This window comes from Sphaeramia orbicularis, chromosome 12, assembly GCF_902148855.1.
Source record: "Sphaeramia orbicularis chromosome 12, fSphaOr1.1, whole genome shotgun sequence".
Lineage (NCBI taxonomy): Eukaryota > Metazoa > Chordata > Actinopteri > Kurtiformes > Apogonidae > Sphaeramia > Sphaeramia orbicularis.
The window spans coordinates 40,553,811-40,568,854 of NC_043968.1; the positions used below are offsets into that span (position 1 = coordinate 40,553,811).

A 15,044-nucleotide genomic window follows, 5' to 3' on the forward strand; every position below is an offset into this window, starting at 1 on the left:
TTTAAAGATCATGTTTATTATGTGTTGATATACATTTGTGCATCCTTACCTGTGTGAATTCCTTAATATTCCAGGTATTATATGGCATTGTTTCCGCTCTCTGTGGACAAATGAGAAGTACTTTTAGAGTCAGTCATACATTTCACCAGCAGGTGGCAGTATTACACAAACCTACCACAAACCCAGAGGATCAGCATTGATTGACTGCCTTTCTAATGGCCCTGCAGCCTTAAAACATCACTCTGATGCTGATGTTTTAGGTTTTAAACTCAGACAGGTGTCACTATCCATCATCCTCTGTGACAAGATAAGAAAACATCCCATTTAAACTTCATCTGCTCTTTGATGAATCTCCCTCTTTGCCTTAGACTCTCATATTTCAAGTACATCTGCCTGTACGCCTGTTTCATCCCCTTCCTCGGCTCATTATCCCTGTGTCTTCTCCTCTGTCTCAGGTCTCTCAGCTGATAATGGCTTCTTCCTCCCAGTCACTTTGCCTATGTGAGCTAAGAGGCAACTGTGTCCCGGCAGATAGGGTGGCTGTGATTCATTTAGACAGGCTGGCAGCAAGCTGTGTAAACAGCCATTAGTAATTCATGACTCTGTCCAGTGTCCCCAGGCTTCAATTAACCCCTAGTATTAGTGCATCTTTCTCTCAGTCACCCGTCTTTCTCTCTGTCTCTTCTCCCTCATTGGTTTTCATCTCCGTTCCTCCTTCATCTGTATTCTCCTCTCCTGCATGCCTTCTCACACTTTAAATCATTCTCTTTGGGTCTGAGTGCAGTTGTCATCTCTCGCAATCACAAAAAAAAAAAAAAAAAAAAAAATCTCATTGGTAACAGAAACACCAAAAGCTGACGAACAGGTGCTGTATAACATCCATCTAATGTATGCAAATGAACAACTTGTGCATGAGAAATTATGAAATTATGCAAAGAAATCACAGACAAAACATGTGAGTTTTAATTTCAAGCTGATGTTGTGATGTGTGGTGTAGGATTAAATATGTCTGTGATCTCATTATTATATGGAGCATTAAATATAGCAGAGTTATAGAAGAAGAGTTTAACTTTTTAACTCGATAAAAACAACTACAAGCCAAAGATGGATGCGCTATTTTATTTGTTTTTGTTAACCCAGGGGTGAAATAGAGGCAGATCAGCCATTTGCGTCCGTCTTTAAATTGATTTTTTAATAAGTTCAGTGGCACTCACCTTGTTTTGTTTTGAAAATAGCCTGGATCTCATTTCAGATGCAATTACTAAAGCTTTTATTTATTTATTTTGTTTTATATTAACAGTTTTTGTTAAAGCTCCCCATGAATTATCATGAGATGAGTTTGCACAAGTTAAAAACAAAACTGCTGACTATAACTTCCATCTTTTTTTTGTTGTTCTTTTATTTTTCAATAGCAATTAAATTGGTTAAGAACATGATACGAATATTTTAAGATTTAGCCTCTGTTTCTTTGCCTGAGACATAAATATCAGAAGATATTAAAAACAGTTAAGAGGTGTCATGATCATATATTAGTGAATTATACGTTAGTGAGCATTTACATTTTGAAAAATGAACATCTAATTTGAGCTGACCAAAAGATGGGGCAATTTCTGATTTTACTGGTATGGTCTGATCTGGTCTGGTTTGGTCTGGTCTGGTCTGATCTAGTCTGGTTTGATCTGATCTGGTTTGGTGTGATCTGATTTGGTCTGATCTGGTTTGGTCTAATTTCGTCTGTTTTGGTTTGCTCTGGTCTAGTCTGGTTTGGTCTGATGTGGTCTGGTTTGGTCTGGTGTACAAGACAAAACCAGTGTGAACTAGAAAACCATTCAGAGAGCGCAGACCTCCACCAAGGCAGATCAGCCCCCCCCCAAATCACCACCAAAATTTATCATATATTAATTGTTTCATTTGTTCCTTGTGCCAGTATCAACATTTCCAGAAAATTTCACCCAAATCCATCCATACCTTTTTCAATTTTCTTGCTAACAGACAAACAGACAAACCCTGCTAAGGAACAGCTGAGGTAATTAGTCCAAATGGCTGAACTGATGCTTGTCATTATGGCAGGTTGTGTCAAATTCAGTCCTGCTTCTTCCTCTCATTATCTAGTTTCACTCAACACTTTTGTGTTGGTATCTGGTCATGTGTTAATATTAACCAACTCCATTAATAAACTGATGTTGCACACTTGTCACTGTTGAGGAACAGTGACAAGAGAAAACCTCAGGAGGAATTCTGCAGATCCTCCACTTTCTTGTTCATATCGAGAGTCAACATATGAAACAAGTGTTCAGAGAACGCAAATCTCCGCCAAGCACCCCGAACAGTGTGCATGTGTGGATCGACTATTTCTTTTTAAATTAAACAGTTTCAAGGTTGTTCCACACAGCAGAAAAAGTTGAAGCTTGGTACCAGTCATGTGTATGTCAAATTATATTAAATTCCAATCAATATTTGTTGAGTTATAATGAAAAATGTGTCGTAAATTGGATTTTCAATGTTAAATTGAAATGTCCACAGAGTCCACATTCCACAGTGGATGTGGACAATTTTGTGCCAGATGGAAGATATTGTTATAAGCTATGGGTGTATCAAATTGGAGGCTAATTGGAGTCATTTTGAATTTTTTATGAAGTTTTGAAAATTGCTCAGTGAGAGACAGGAAAATTTGAGATTTTGTGACCTTGCTGTGACCTTGAACTTTGGCCTACTTGGCCCAAAATTTAATGGGTTTGTCCCAGGGCCTAGGCCTATCTGTGGGTAAAATTTGGTAAAGATGGTTGTAATAGTTTTCCCGTAAAGTTGCTAACAAACAAACAAACAAACAAACAGACAGACAGACAGACAGACAGACAAACAAACACACAAAGCAAAGTGATCACAATACCTCCTGGTGGAGGTAATGAGAAACAATTCTCTGCTCTCTCTTGTGTTACACAATGTCATGATTGACTAAATGTGACTTTAATATGTTATTTTGGTGAATGAGTGAAAGAAAATTGGAACTTAGAAAGAGGAAAAACCCTGTGGACATGACAATAAATGAAGTTTCTAAACTTTTTTTGGCAGCACACTGTTGTCTAAAGGGCCTGTTTAACCCATAAAGACCCAAACAACTATCAGCGACCAAAACCATCTACTGATCTAAAATGTGTAATACCTGTTGATCCACTAATTCTATCAATACATGTAAATAATAGGTGTAAAATGCAGTTTGTCATCTTTTCATGGTCATCAGATATGACCCATTTGGATGTTCAGAGGCTCCGTAGTGAACATGGAAACCGTCATCTTCAACAACACTGATTCACCAGTAAAACCCATGGAGTTGGATCAATGACAGTGGATGGACACACTGGGTTTATGTTCAGTTCATGATAAATTTTATTGAAAAAGTCAAGTTTTCTTCATTTTTCTCAATTTCTGATATTATGACAATCAACTTTAATCTGAGCTTGTATGAACATCTACATGATCAATAACTTAAATGTGGGAAAATACCTGATTTTTATTGAAAATATTTAAAATACAGAGGATAATATTATAATAAATGGTGATAAATCACTTAAGAAAGGTTAAATAGGCAGAAAAATGTATTTGCGAATTACCGCAAAAGAAGCACTGGGTCTTTATGGGTTAAATCATGAAAAAACATCTTCAGAGTCCATAGGTACTGTATGTGTGGACGAATGGTGCCTTTGTGCAGATGTTAAGAGCGTTCTTACTGTCTCCCAGCAGCTCCTCAGACATCAGACTGTCCTGGCGGTTTCCCAGGACAAAGGCCAGGAAGGAGAGAATGAGCGCGTCCATGATGCCCATGATAGCCAGGATGTAGGCCCAGCGCACCGAGCAGGCCCCCAGCGTGTACTTATCCGTCTGCTCACCACACATCCGCTTCACCTCATCACTGTCCCAGCCGTCTGGGTAGATCATGCAGCCCAGAATCAGACATGTACCTGAGTCAGGAGGAAGAGCGAAAGGGAGGTTAGTGTTTGTGGAGGCTTAATTGGCTACCCAGGGAGGACTTACTGTTTGAGTGAGGACGATGTGTAAACCTCGATGTTCATAAAAAATGCACAAGGTTTGAGATGTACAGCACTGAGCATAAAATCGGGGAGTTAGAGGAGGTAGTGGAGAGATTGTATTTACACTTTTACCTTGATGTTTAGCAAATAAAATTCACCTAAGATTCGTTAGAGCAGAAACCCAGCGAAAGAAGGTAAAAAAGTAGAGAAGACACATAACTGGAGAAGAAGAGGAGAGGTAGATGAGGTGACAGCAGTGGAGAGATGAGACAGAGGGCCGAGGAAGGCAGAGAATATGTTAGCACATGTCACAACGCCATGTGGCAAGTGGTGCTGCCTTCATTAGCCTTCTGCTGCTCGGCTGACAATGACAAACTGAGCTGTTACAGAGGAGAGTCATCCTACAACACTTCAGCTGCCAGTAGGGAGCTGTTTTCACATTCATACTCACAGCCGCTCATACACACACTCTGTTGAGGCAATCAAATCATTTATAAGTCTGAGAGGTCTGGATTTATTTGCTCATAATGCTGCCAGAAGTAAAGTCAGAATGGCACAGGTTTGACAAATCATGTGTGTGTGTCCTCACCAAACAAAGACTGATCGTTTTTTCATTTCCTTTACACTTAAACACCTAACGTCTTTGTATCTATCAGGGTCAATATATATTTGAGGGACTTTTTGAGTTTCCTTTACAGGTTAACATAGTTGACATTTTTGCTGTTTTCAGGCCTAAAATCAACATAACCATAACACCACATGGCATTTTTACAGAAAGATTCTTCTAAATATCATATATACAATTGAGTAAAATTGAAATTTATTTATAAAGATATTGTAGTAACACTGTTGACATGAGTGCGATAAATACACACTTGACTCACACTCTACTTTATATTAAATAACTAAGCCAGAGGAGACAGAACATATCATAGAGTCTTGCCAGTGTTTTCTTCAGGAGGAAATGACATCATGTGGAGCAGGTCATGTGATTTGGAATTAACACACTTCCCTTAGAGGTGTTTTTGTAATGGGTAACTTAGATGAAAGTGATTTCTCAAGCACAGATACAATTTGTTATTTTCCTTATAAAATTTGACATTTTGACAAAAAAGAAATATCTGTCATGATTATCTCAACTTAATAAAACGAACACAATCAAAACCATTTTTGAATAAGCTCATTTTATTATTGTTTAGCTAATTAGAAGGTGGTTGTTATTAAATTCAAATGGTTATTTAGTTGACATGTTAGTATATCCAGTCATTTATCAATTATTTATTAATCATTTATTAATAAGTGGTCTATCTATCTATCTATCTATCTATCTATCTATCTATCTATCTATCTATCTATCTATCTATCTATCTATCTATCTATCTATCTATCTATCTATCTATCTATCTATCTATCTATCTATCTATCTATCTATCTATCTATCTATCTATCAGTTGAGGCATAAAATTGTTAAAATTGTACTTATTTCTGAGGAAATATTGTGTTATTCAGTTTTTTTTGTGAAAGGATAGCTCGTAAATGTGAACATGTTGACAATTGAATTTGACCTTTTTGCACTAAAACATAGAGACACAATTGGAGTTGTTATTATATATAGGTTATTATGCCATTATTTTTCTGGTCTGTCCCACGTCAGATCAAACTGGGCTGTATGTGACCCCTGACCTAAAATGACTTTGACACCCTTGGTTACCAAAATAAGAAAATGTAGCTGTAGTGGTGAAGACTAGGCATATAAATGCATAGCAGTGATGTAAGACACATGTATAGAAGTACAAAGTGGGAGTGTGTCTTTCAGATTAACACACTAATATGGCAGCAGATTAAGTGGACAGATAATCTGTGGACATGCTGGAGCCCCCCTCCCATCTTATTGGTCACTCCCTCTTGCTCTCTTTGTGGTCGACAAAATAAGAGAAGACGATAGAGTGATGCAGGAAAACAAAGAGATGGCAGCAGACAAACAGAGACTTCAAATAATCGAGATGGAGACACAGCACAGACGACCTGGCTGTCTGTTTGAGTCAGGGGTCCCTCTGTGCCCTCCCTCCCTTCCTCCCATTCATGCCTGTTACTCATCAGTTACAGCCTCCGCACAATTGTACCAATAAGAGTAACAACAAGAGAAGCACTCAGAGAGTGCAGACCTCCGCCAAGACAGATGTATCCACCCCCTCCGATCACCACCAAAATTTAATCATTTCTTCCTTGTGCCAGTATCAACATTTCCTGAAAATTTCACGAAAATCCATCCATAACTTTTTGAGTTATGTTGCTAACAAACAAACAAACACGCAAACACACAAAGCAAAGTGATCACGATACCGCCTGGTGGAGGTAACAATTTAGTACTACTTTGAGCTTTGTAAAATGATTAGAACGAAAGTTATTAACAAGTTACAAAATTGATGGTTGCCATTGTAACCGGAAGTCACATCACCTAATTTCGCCAAATTTAGCAAGTGGAAAACCTTCTCCTAGGTCATCCGAGGTCAACAAAAATGTTGCTAAATGAAAGCTCATATACGAGTTCCTATATGTCGATAATGTAACCGTGTTGGCTAACTGGTGTCATTTTTGAATTATTAGTTAGCATTTGAACGTAAGAGAAAACGAATTGTAACCCCCCCCCCGCAAATTCCCTGTGTAACTGCTTTCGTAATTTTTGTTGAACAGCAAAAACCAGAACTTATGACATAGAACATACATCTATGGATGTGCAAAACAAATTTCATACTGATATTTCATTCATGAATTGCATTTTTTATTATTTTTTGAAAATGGTGCATGAAAGAATAACAAAAGTCAACAGAGCGTAACAGAAGAGAAATGAAGTGGAACGATATTTCGTACAAAGTTGAAGCTTGGTACCAGTCATGTGTATGTCAAATTATATTAAATTCCAATAAATATTTGTTGAGTTATAATGAAAAATGTGTCGTAAACAGGATTTTCAATGTTAAATTGAAATGCCCACAGAGTCCACATTCCACAGTGGATGTGGACAATTTTGTGCCAGATGGAAGATATTGTTATAAGCTACGGGTGTATCAAATTGGAGGCTAATTGGAGTCATTTTGAATTTTTGATGAAGTTTTGAAAAATGCTCAATGATGAGAGATAGGAAAATTTGAGATTTTGTGACCTCGCTGTGACCTTGAACTTTGGCCTACTTGGCCCAAAATTTAATGGGTTCGTCCCAGGGCCTAGGCCTATCTGTGGGTAAAATTTGGTAAAGATGGTTGTAATAGTTTTCCTGTAAAGTTGCTAGCTAACAAACAAACAAACAAACAAACAAACAAAAATAAACACACAAAGCAAAGTGATCACAATACCTCCTGGCAGAGGAAACAAGCTACCCTAATAATAACCAGTATTGATGTTAACACACACTGATCCATATCCCACGCCTACATTTCCCAGGAGAAGTAGAGTCTATTGACTTTCTAGCAGCCTTCCTGAGTTTGGAGATCAATTTTTTCAGCATAAGGAAACAAAAAAATATAGTTCAAAGCATTGCAGAGTTGCTGCAAATGCTCTTTTATTTGTATTTTGAATGTATTTTGTTTAAGAAATAAAAAATAGTCTTTATTCAGTTTTATTGGTTCTGCTTCAGTCCTTTTTGTGTCTGATATTTATAGTTATGTACAGTATTTTCACTTACTCAGGGTCAGCATTTGGTCATCATGTACTTTATTTTTAAGAACAAATCTATACTGGATATATGATCTGCAAGAAAACACTTTCAGCAGCTCTGAGAAGCAGACTGTCAACAGGGCTTTACTTTACAAACCTGGAAATACTGTTTCTAGTGCTAAGGAATTGTAGAAGCCAATAATGTAACAAAAAAAGCACTCGGAGAGCGCAGACCTCCGCCAAGACAGATCTGCCCCCCACCCCCGATTACCATCAAAATTTAATAATTTCTTCCTTGTGCCAGCATCAACATTTCCTGAAAACTTCATGAAAATCCATCCATAACTTTTTGAGTTATCCTGCTAACAAACAAACACGCACGCAAACACACAAAGCAAAGTGATCACAATACCTCCTGGTGGAGGTAATAACGACTGATAACGTAATAACGGCTGATAACATGATAAATTTGCTATTTTTAAAATGTAATAGGCCAATAACGTAATAACTGGCCAATAATGTAATAAAAGTCCTGAACCGATAACGTACTAACTTTTGACTTATTACATTATTGGCCTGGTAAAAAAAAGATTAACCATCAAGTTAAATAGACAAATACATGGGGAGAGAGAGAGAGAGAGAGAGAGAGAGAGAGAGAGAGAAATTTTATCACAGTTATATCTAATAAATGAAACTTAAACATAGTGATATATATAATTATTATTATTATTATTATTATTATTATTATTATTATTATTATTATTATTATTATTTATTATTATTATTGGCTCAGTTATTACATTTGCAAAGATTTCTTTTTTTTACCAGGCCAATAATATAATAACCAGCAAATAACATAATAAATTATTATGTTATAACTTATTACGTTATTGGCCAAAAGTTACAACATTATCGGTTCAGGACTTTTATTACGTTATTGGCCAGTTATTACGTTAGTGGCCTATTACATTTTAAAAATGGCAAGTTTATTATGTTATCAGTCGTTATTGCATTATTGGCTTCTACAGTAATTAAAGTTGCGACAAATCCATAACATTGCACACATTTCATAAAGCACATTTACACATGTTAATGCTGGAGGACATTATAATCTAGAACTCATCTACAGGACCATCACAACTTTAATCATGATTATTTTTGAAAACTCATAATAATTGTCTCCATTCACCTGTATGAAAACAGGTGGTGAAACTAACACATACATATTTTATCATTATGTCCACATCATTTACCAGAGTTGGACTGTTGCTCTTTTAATGACATTATGTTGTTGCCTCTTGTTCTTTTTCTGTGCTGAGTTTTGGGTAGAACTAGCATCGCAGCAGCTTATTTTGATGTTGCACCTTGGATGAATTTGTCAGTAATGGGCTTGAAGTCATGTTGTACTGTATCTGCCATGTTCATTTTTTAATTAAAGAAGACAAATAGAAAAAGAATTACTTTTAGTTTCAAAATTCTTTGTCAATAAATGTCTCTTCCTCTTCATAAGCTGTAAGGTGTGCGCCACCAAATAACAGAGTTATTAGACTTAACAATGGAAGCATAAATTTAACAGAAAATTGAATAATATCGTTATAGCTTTTTTCAGTCACTTTGGTGTGTTTCTCAGATCAGAATTGAAATTCTCTATCCAATAGCAATTAATGTGAATGTTTTACGTAAAAACTTAATTATGCAGGTTCTTTGTGGGATAGTCCTTCCCCCCAAACTTTTAGGCATTAATTCATATTATGCTGACAGCATGGATTTGACTATCTCGTTCATTAACAATGGCATATGGAGTTGTCGTTCTGATATTACAAACAGTTCCATTGGCATATTTGCTTTTAACACATAAACTGAACATTTGGAATTACATGCTTTTACAGGTAATCTACTGTGTTTTGTAGTTTGTGCACATTGGTTGGAGAAATGTACTGACCACTGTTCAAACATAAATGATTATAAGAAAAAACTGTAATCATAAACATATGTTTTATGGACATCTCTATTTCTGCCTTCACTTCTGCTCATCATTGCTGTTCCGCTTGTGTTATAATTGTGTTTAATTATCCACGTGTTGTTTTTATCATGTTATTTATATATTATTGATAGATTGTAAGGGTTGAGAGCATCTGCATACATGTATTTAAAAGCATAATTTTACATGCTGCTTCATGTCTTTCCCTCATATTTTAAAGTAAAGGTCAAACAATATTGTATTTTAATAATAATATTAGCTAATATTAACCAACTGCCACTGCACCACAGTCTGCTGAGTTTGTAAAACATCCTATCAGTGCAGATTAATTGGGCTATCTCTACTTTAAAGCTATTCTGGGTAGTTTTCTATTCACTCATACTTAGCCACTAGAAATTATTGCACTCTGTTATTGAGTTTTAAAGTCACAACAGTGTTACTGGATTTGATCATTTGATCATTTTGGCTTAAATCATCTAATAAAACAGCTGGACCAATTGTACGTTGTGCATTTTGTTCTTCTGTCCTTAGTAAATATTTCAGCTATTCTCAAGTAATATCTATCATTTTCGTAAGTGCAATTTCATTCGGTGAATGATCTCTTTTACTACTGCTCATGCTTATGTTTAATATTGTTTCTTTAGAATGAACTGACATAGTGTGAATGTACATCACTAAATGTAATGTGAACAGCCTCGTCTGTGGACATAATTTTATCTGCCTGAAGCATGTCACATCAGTTTTCATCAACAGTGCTGGAAAAACCTCCATGATCTTACACTCCTTCACAACACCATGTACCTCTGCGTTCTTTATTAATGTTTTAATCATATTAATTACATATGGTTTGTTTAATACATGTGTTGAGGCTTGGTTTACATAAGAGCACATGTTTCTCTTCAAAGCCTTGGATTTTTTTTTCTGTTTTGCCTTGAATTAACAGACCGTGTTGCAGTTGTGCATCCATTTTATGAAGGTACATCTCAAAAAGAGGGCATTGCATTCAAGTTAAATTATGGCATATTCAATCACAATAAAGCAGTGGTACTTACTTCACAAAAGAAAATTGCAAAAATTGCAGGGAAATCGCAGCAGCTTTGCACAGATTTGGTAAGAGCTCACTCAAACGGCAAAGCCTTTTGTGTCAAATCTAACTGAAGAACCATTTGCTCTGGATTTTCGGTTCATTGATGTGTCTTTGAATGAAATTATGTAAATGATTTATCTTAAAATGTGCCCTCTGGTTGTCACATTTCACTCTCTTTTGATGTTTAGAGAAGGTTTTTCATATGCATGTATTTCCTCTTATTAATATTAGCGGTTTGCTACAGTGCACACAGTCCTCTCCTGTGTAAACAACCTGTTCCTGTGGGCTTGCAGCTGCAGTATTTATAGAATAACTTTAACCGCACAATGTCTCAACGGCAAATCTCAAATCTCCTGCAGAGCTTAAGTTGAGGAGAAATATAGGTGATCAAAGACGCACTGGTTTGTCTTCTAACTCTCATTTCAGTGCTCAGTCTGTTTCTGTGCTATGGTAGTTTGCAGGATGGATCAGTTTGAGGAGATTTTACTACAGCTTCAGGATCTACCAGTTTGATGCCACTAAAGCCTGGATATGTGTCTATAAAGCCAAATAAAGTGTGTTCTCTTTACTTGCATAAAAGTACACATGAAATGAAATGCAAATCCTTCTTCCACTCGATAACTGATCCCATCATTATTATTTTATCTGCTATCTTTAAACATAAGCATTAATACTTTTCTCAGAGAATGGAGTAAGATATACAAAGTAATCTTGTTGTTTTCAGCAGATATGTAATTTCTTTTGTTCAGCTCTTATCTGCAAAGCTGGAAGAGCTCAAACAAAAGTGGTTTCTATTTTCCAAAACTGATTCCAAATGTCTCTAAAATAGGCTGAGGGCAATCTTTCACCTTGGGCAAAATTGTTTTGTTTCACAGCGACAGAACAACACATCGTGGTGTAAGTACACACAACCTCACAAATGGCACACAGCTATAACAGGGGTGAGCCAATGGGGTCAGCCTCTTCATCTCCTGATGAATAAATTCCCCCTCATCTCCACATCCCTGCAGCCCTTTTCACCACAGAGAGACAGCAGCAGCCTGCACACAATCCTTGTCATACATAATAAATAAAACATATGAAACCATCAGATGAGGAATCGTGTCAGGTCATTTTGAGTCTTCAAACAAGTGAGAATTTCAAGTGGCACAACTTAAAACCTTAGAGCCGTATCTATACATAACAGCCAAAAAACAGCCAAGTGATCTGTATTTTCTACATCCAATGTTTCAGATGATTTGGGTCAGTGGCAAAACTGAGTGCACCAGCTGTTCAGAGATGTTGAGTAGTCTTGTGTGGCCCTGCTGACTGCTTCTTTCATCACACTCTAACACTGCTGGAGGAGGGTAACAATAAGCTAAAGTCCACACTGGACTCATGAGAGCTCCTTTTCACCACAGAGGGAAGAGGAGGTCAATTACTGAACATCTCTGCAGCTCATCCCTGCTTTTACTCTGGAGACTCATGTCAGGCATATTTCTCCATTTGACTGTAGCAGTGAAGTGCCGAGGTTTTAAGAATCCTAGAAAGTGATGGATTACTCTGGGTTTTCATTCAGCCTACTACAGTCAGTGGTAATTCTACAATGTCCTCTGTATTTTTGCTCAACTAATAAAAATGGAACTTGAGGAAAAGAAAAAATTTCCTCACGTTTTACAGACTAAAATTCTGAGGAAGTCATTGTGAAAAACAACTATTCAGTCAGTACAGAAACAAACTCATGGATGCAATCCTAACCAGAATGTGTTACATGAGTTATGCTTTACTTGAGGTGATGTACACATTAAAAGAAATTAATCACAAACAATGATTGATCGAAATGAGTTTCCTCCATAGGGTGGCTGGGCGCACCCTTACAAATAGGGTGAGGAGCTCAGTCACCAGGGAGGAGCTCGGAGTAGAGACGCTGCTCCTCCACATGGAGAGGGGTCAGCTGAGGTGGCTCTGGCATCTGTTTCGGATGCCTCCTGGACACCTCCCTGGGGAGGTGTTCCGGGCATGTCCTGCCGGGAGGAGACCTCGGGGCCGAGGACACGCTGGGGAGACTATGTCTCTTGGCTGGCCTGGGAATACCTCAGGATCCCCCCTAAGGAGCTAGAACAGGTGTCTGGGGAGAGGGAAGTCTGGGCACCCCTGCTTAGACTGTTACCTCCACAACCTGGCCCCAGATAAGCGGAAGAAAATGGATGGATGGATGGATGGATGAATGGAGGGATGGATGGATGGATGGATGGTTGGAGGGAGGGAGGGATGATCAGAAACAAAACTTCAACCACACTCTTCTGTTTTCCTGTATATTTTATGACTCTCTAAACCCGTTCCATTGCTGACTTTCTCTAAAGAAAATGCTTTAAAATAACCATATACCAGATCATAGGTGCTTATTTCCTTCTTGTATGTGAACTAGTGATGGACCAGTTCACCAGCACTGATTCCACCACAAACCAGAACAAAAGCATCAGCAGAAGTTGGTGCCACCAGACACCAGTAGCTAATACTGTATATATGGCCTGACTTATCAGTACGTACCAAAGTTTAGACAATGCCCTGTGGCCAGTGTGGACAAGGGTAAAAACCATAAAGACCTAATGGGAAAAATAAAAACCATAAAAAAAAAACTTAGTGGGGAAAAAAACAGGAAAACAATGTAATGGGGAAAAAAATGGGAAAAAAATTAGTGGAGAAAAAAAAAACAGGAAAGAGACTTTGATGGTTTTAAAAAGTCCTAAAAACCTCACATATCACTAACTGATGCCTTTGGGATTATTTAGAGGTGTCTTCTTCCCTGGAGTCTCTGTGCTTTATTGTCCCGCAGATTTTCCTTAGATCATCTCTGGACCTGCTGCTGTGGTCCTGCCTCTCTCCTGCCTTCATCGTCATCACTATTTTGATTATACACTGGAATTAATAAAGTATTCTGATTCTGATTAAGTCTTATATTTAAGGTTGGAATCAGGCTTAAAGTATAGGTATTCAGCTGTGCTGGTTAAGGTTAGAGTTGGAGTAAATGGGCTGGGGAATTTTTAAAGACAATCCTCAAAAAAAAATAACAGACAATGTTACATGTTCTCGTGCTGTTAGATTGTTTCTGCAGATTGAACAAAAAGGGCAAGAGACTCCCATGCGTGCACTAGTATGCTACTTCTGACTGAGCTGAAGTTATTGATTAATGAGATGAGGAAAAGTATAGCATGTAGTTCAGCTCAGCGTACGAACATGTCCTCATTTAATAATGTATGATACAATTATTTATTGATACTCAAACAGAAATCAACACAATATTAATAATTTGAGATAAATTTTAAAAGTCTTACACACATGCTCCTTTTCTCTTTCGGTTTAGATGTTATATTCAGTCTTTTTTGTGTTTATGTAATGGTTTGAAAATAAAGGAGGAACTGTACATGGTATTTATTCAGCAATTTCAAATAAGAAAAAGAAAATTTAAAAAATGACAACAAAGTCTCTCAAACCTCCTGTTTTTCGATGCAGCCCTTCTCTGCCTCTGTGCTCCTGAAGTCGTCCCAGCTGACAGCTGTTGGCAGCAGCCACAGGGACAATCAGGAGCGGTGGCATCTTAATCTAGACCTCTTTGTCCAAACACCACATGCTTCTACACGTACACACATGCACACAAATACCCTCTAACACACACGTCAATCTACTTATTATGGTGTATTTCTTGTGCCCAACTATAGCCATCGGTGTGATTCATGCTCTTGTAAATAAGGTGACTGATGTGTGTGTGTGCGTGCGTGTGTGTGTGTGTGTGTGTATGTATGTGTGTGTGGTAGTGGGCTGGAGCCATGAAAGAGCTCATACTGTATGCACTGCACATCAGCATAACGGTGGCCCATGGTAAATGATATTAATGAGAGTTAATTGGGGCAGAAACTGGCAGATGCATAAAGGTATGAGGACAACATACCTCTCTCTCTGTTTCTCTCTCTTTCCACCCCACTGCCCTGATCCTTTCTGCTCTGCAGACGAGAGTGTATGAGTGTGTGTGAGCTGAAAGATAAGGAATGGGAGCATCATGTGCGACATGAATCCCGCTGCATGGCCCCATCCTCATTAACACCTCTTGTATTAGGTCCACTGATTCACATGGTTTGTGTGTGCTGTCGACAGCTGGCATTGCAGATTAATGTGTTGCTCTGAAGTCGCTGCACTTCCAGGGTTTTGGAGCCAGAGGGGTCAAAAATAACGCAACATACCGGACTGGAGGATATCAGATTGTAAATGAGTGACCTCCACAAGCAAACTAAAACAAAACTACAAACGGAAGTTTTGA

General features: G+C 37.7%; 1 protein-coding gene across 1 annotated transcript in view; it reads right to left on the reverse strand.

Moving 5' to 3' along the window:
- lhfpl3 (LHFPL tetraspan subfamily member 3) overlaps positions 1–15,044 on the reverse strand; it is a 50,646-nt gene that overhangs the window by 5,414 nt on the left and 30,188 nt on the right. Inside the window, exons 2-3 of the mRNA XM_030149131.1 lie at positions 3,729–3,959; positions 50–100 (exon numbers count right to left, since the gene is read on the reverse strand). Coding sequence (XP_030004991.1) covers positions 78–100; positions 3,729–3,959 — 254 coding nt within the window. The 3' untranslated portion in view covers positions 50–77. The remainder of the gene's footprint in view (positions 1–49; positions 101–3,728; positions 3,960–15,044) is intronic.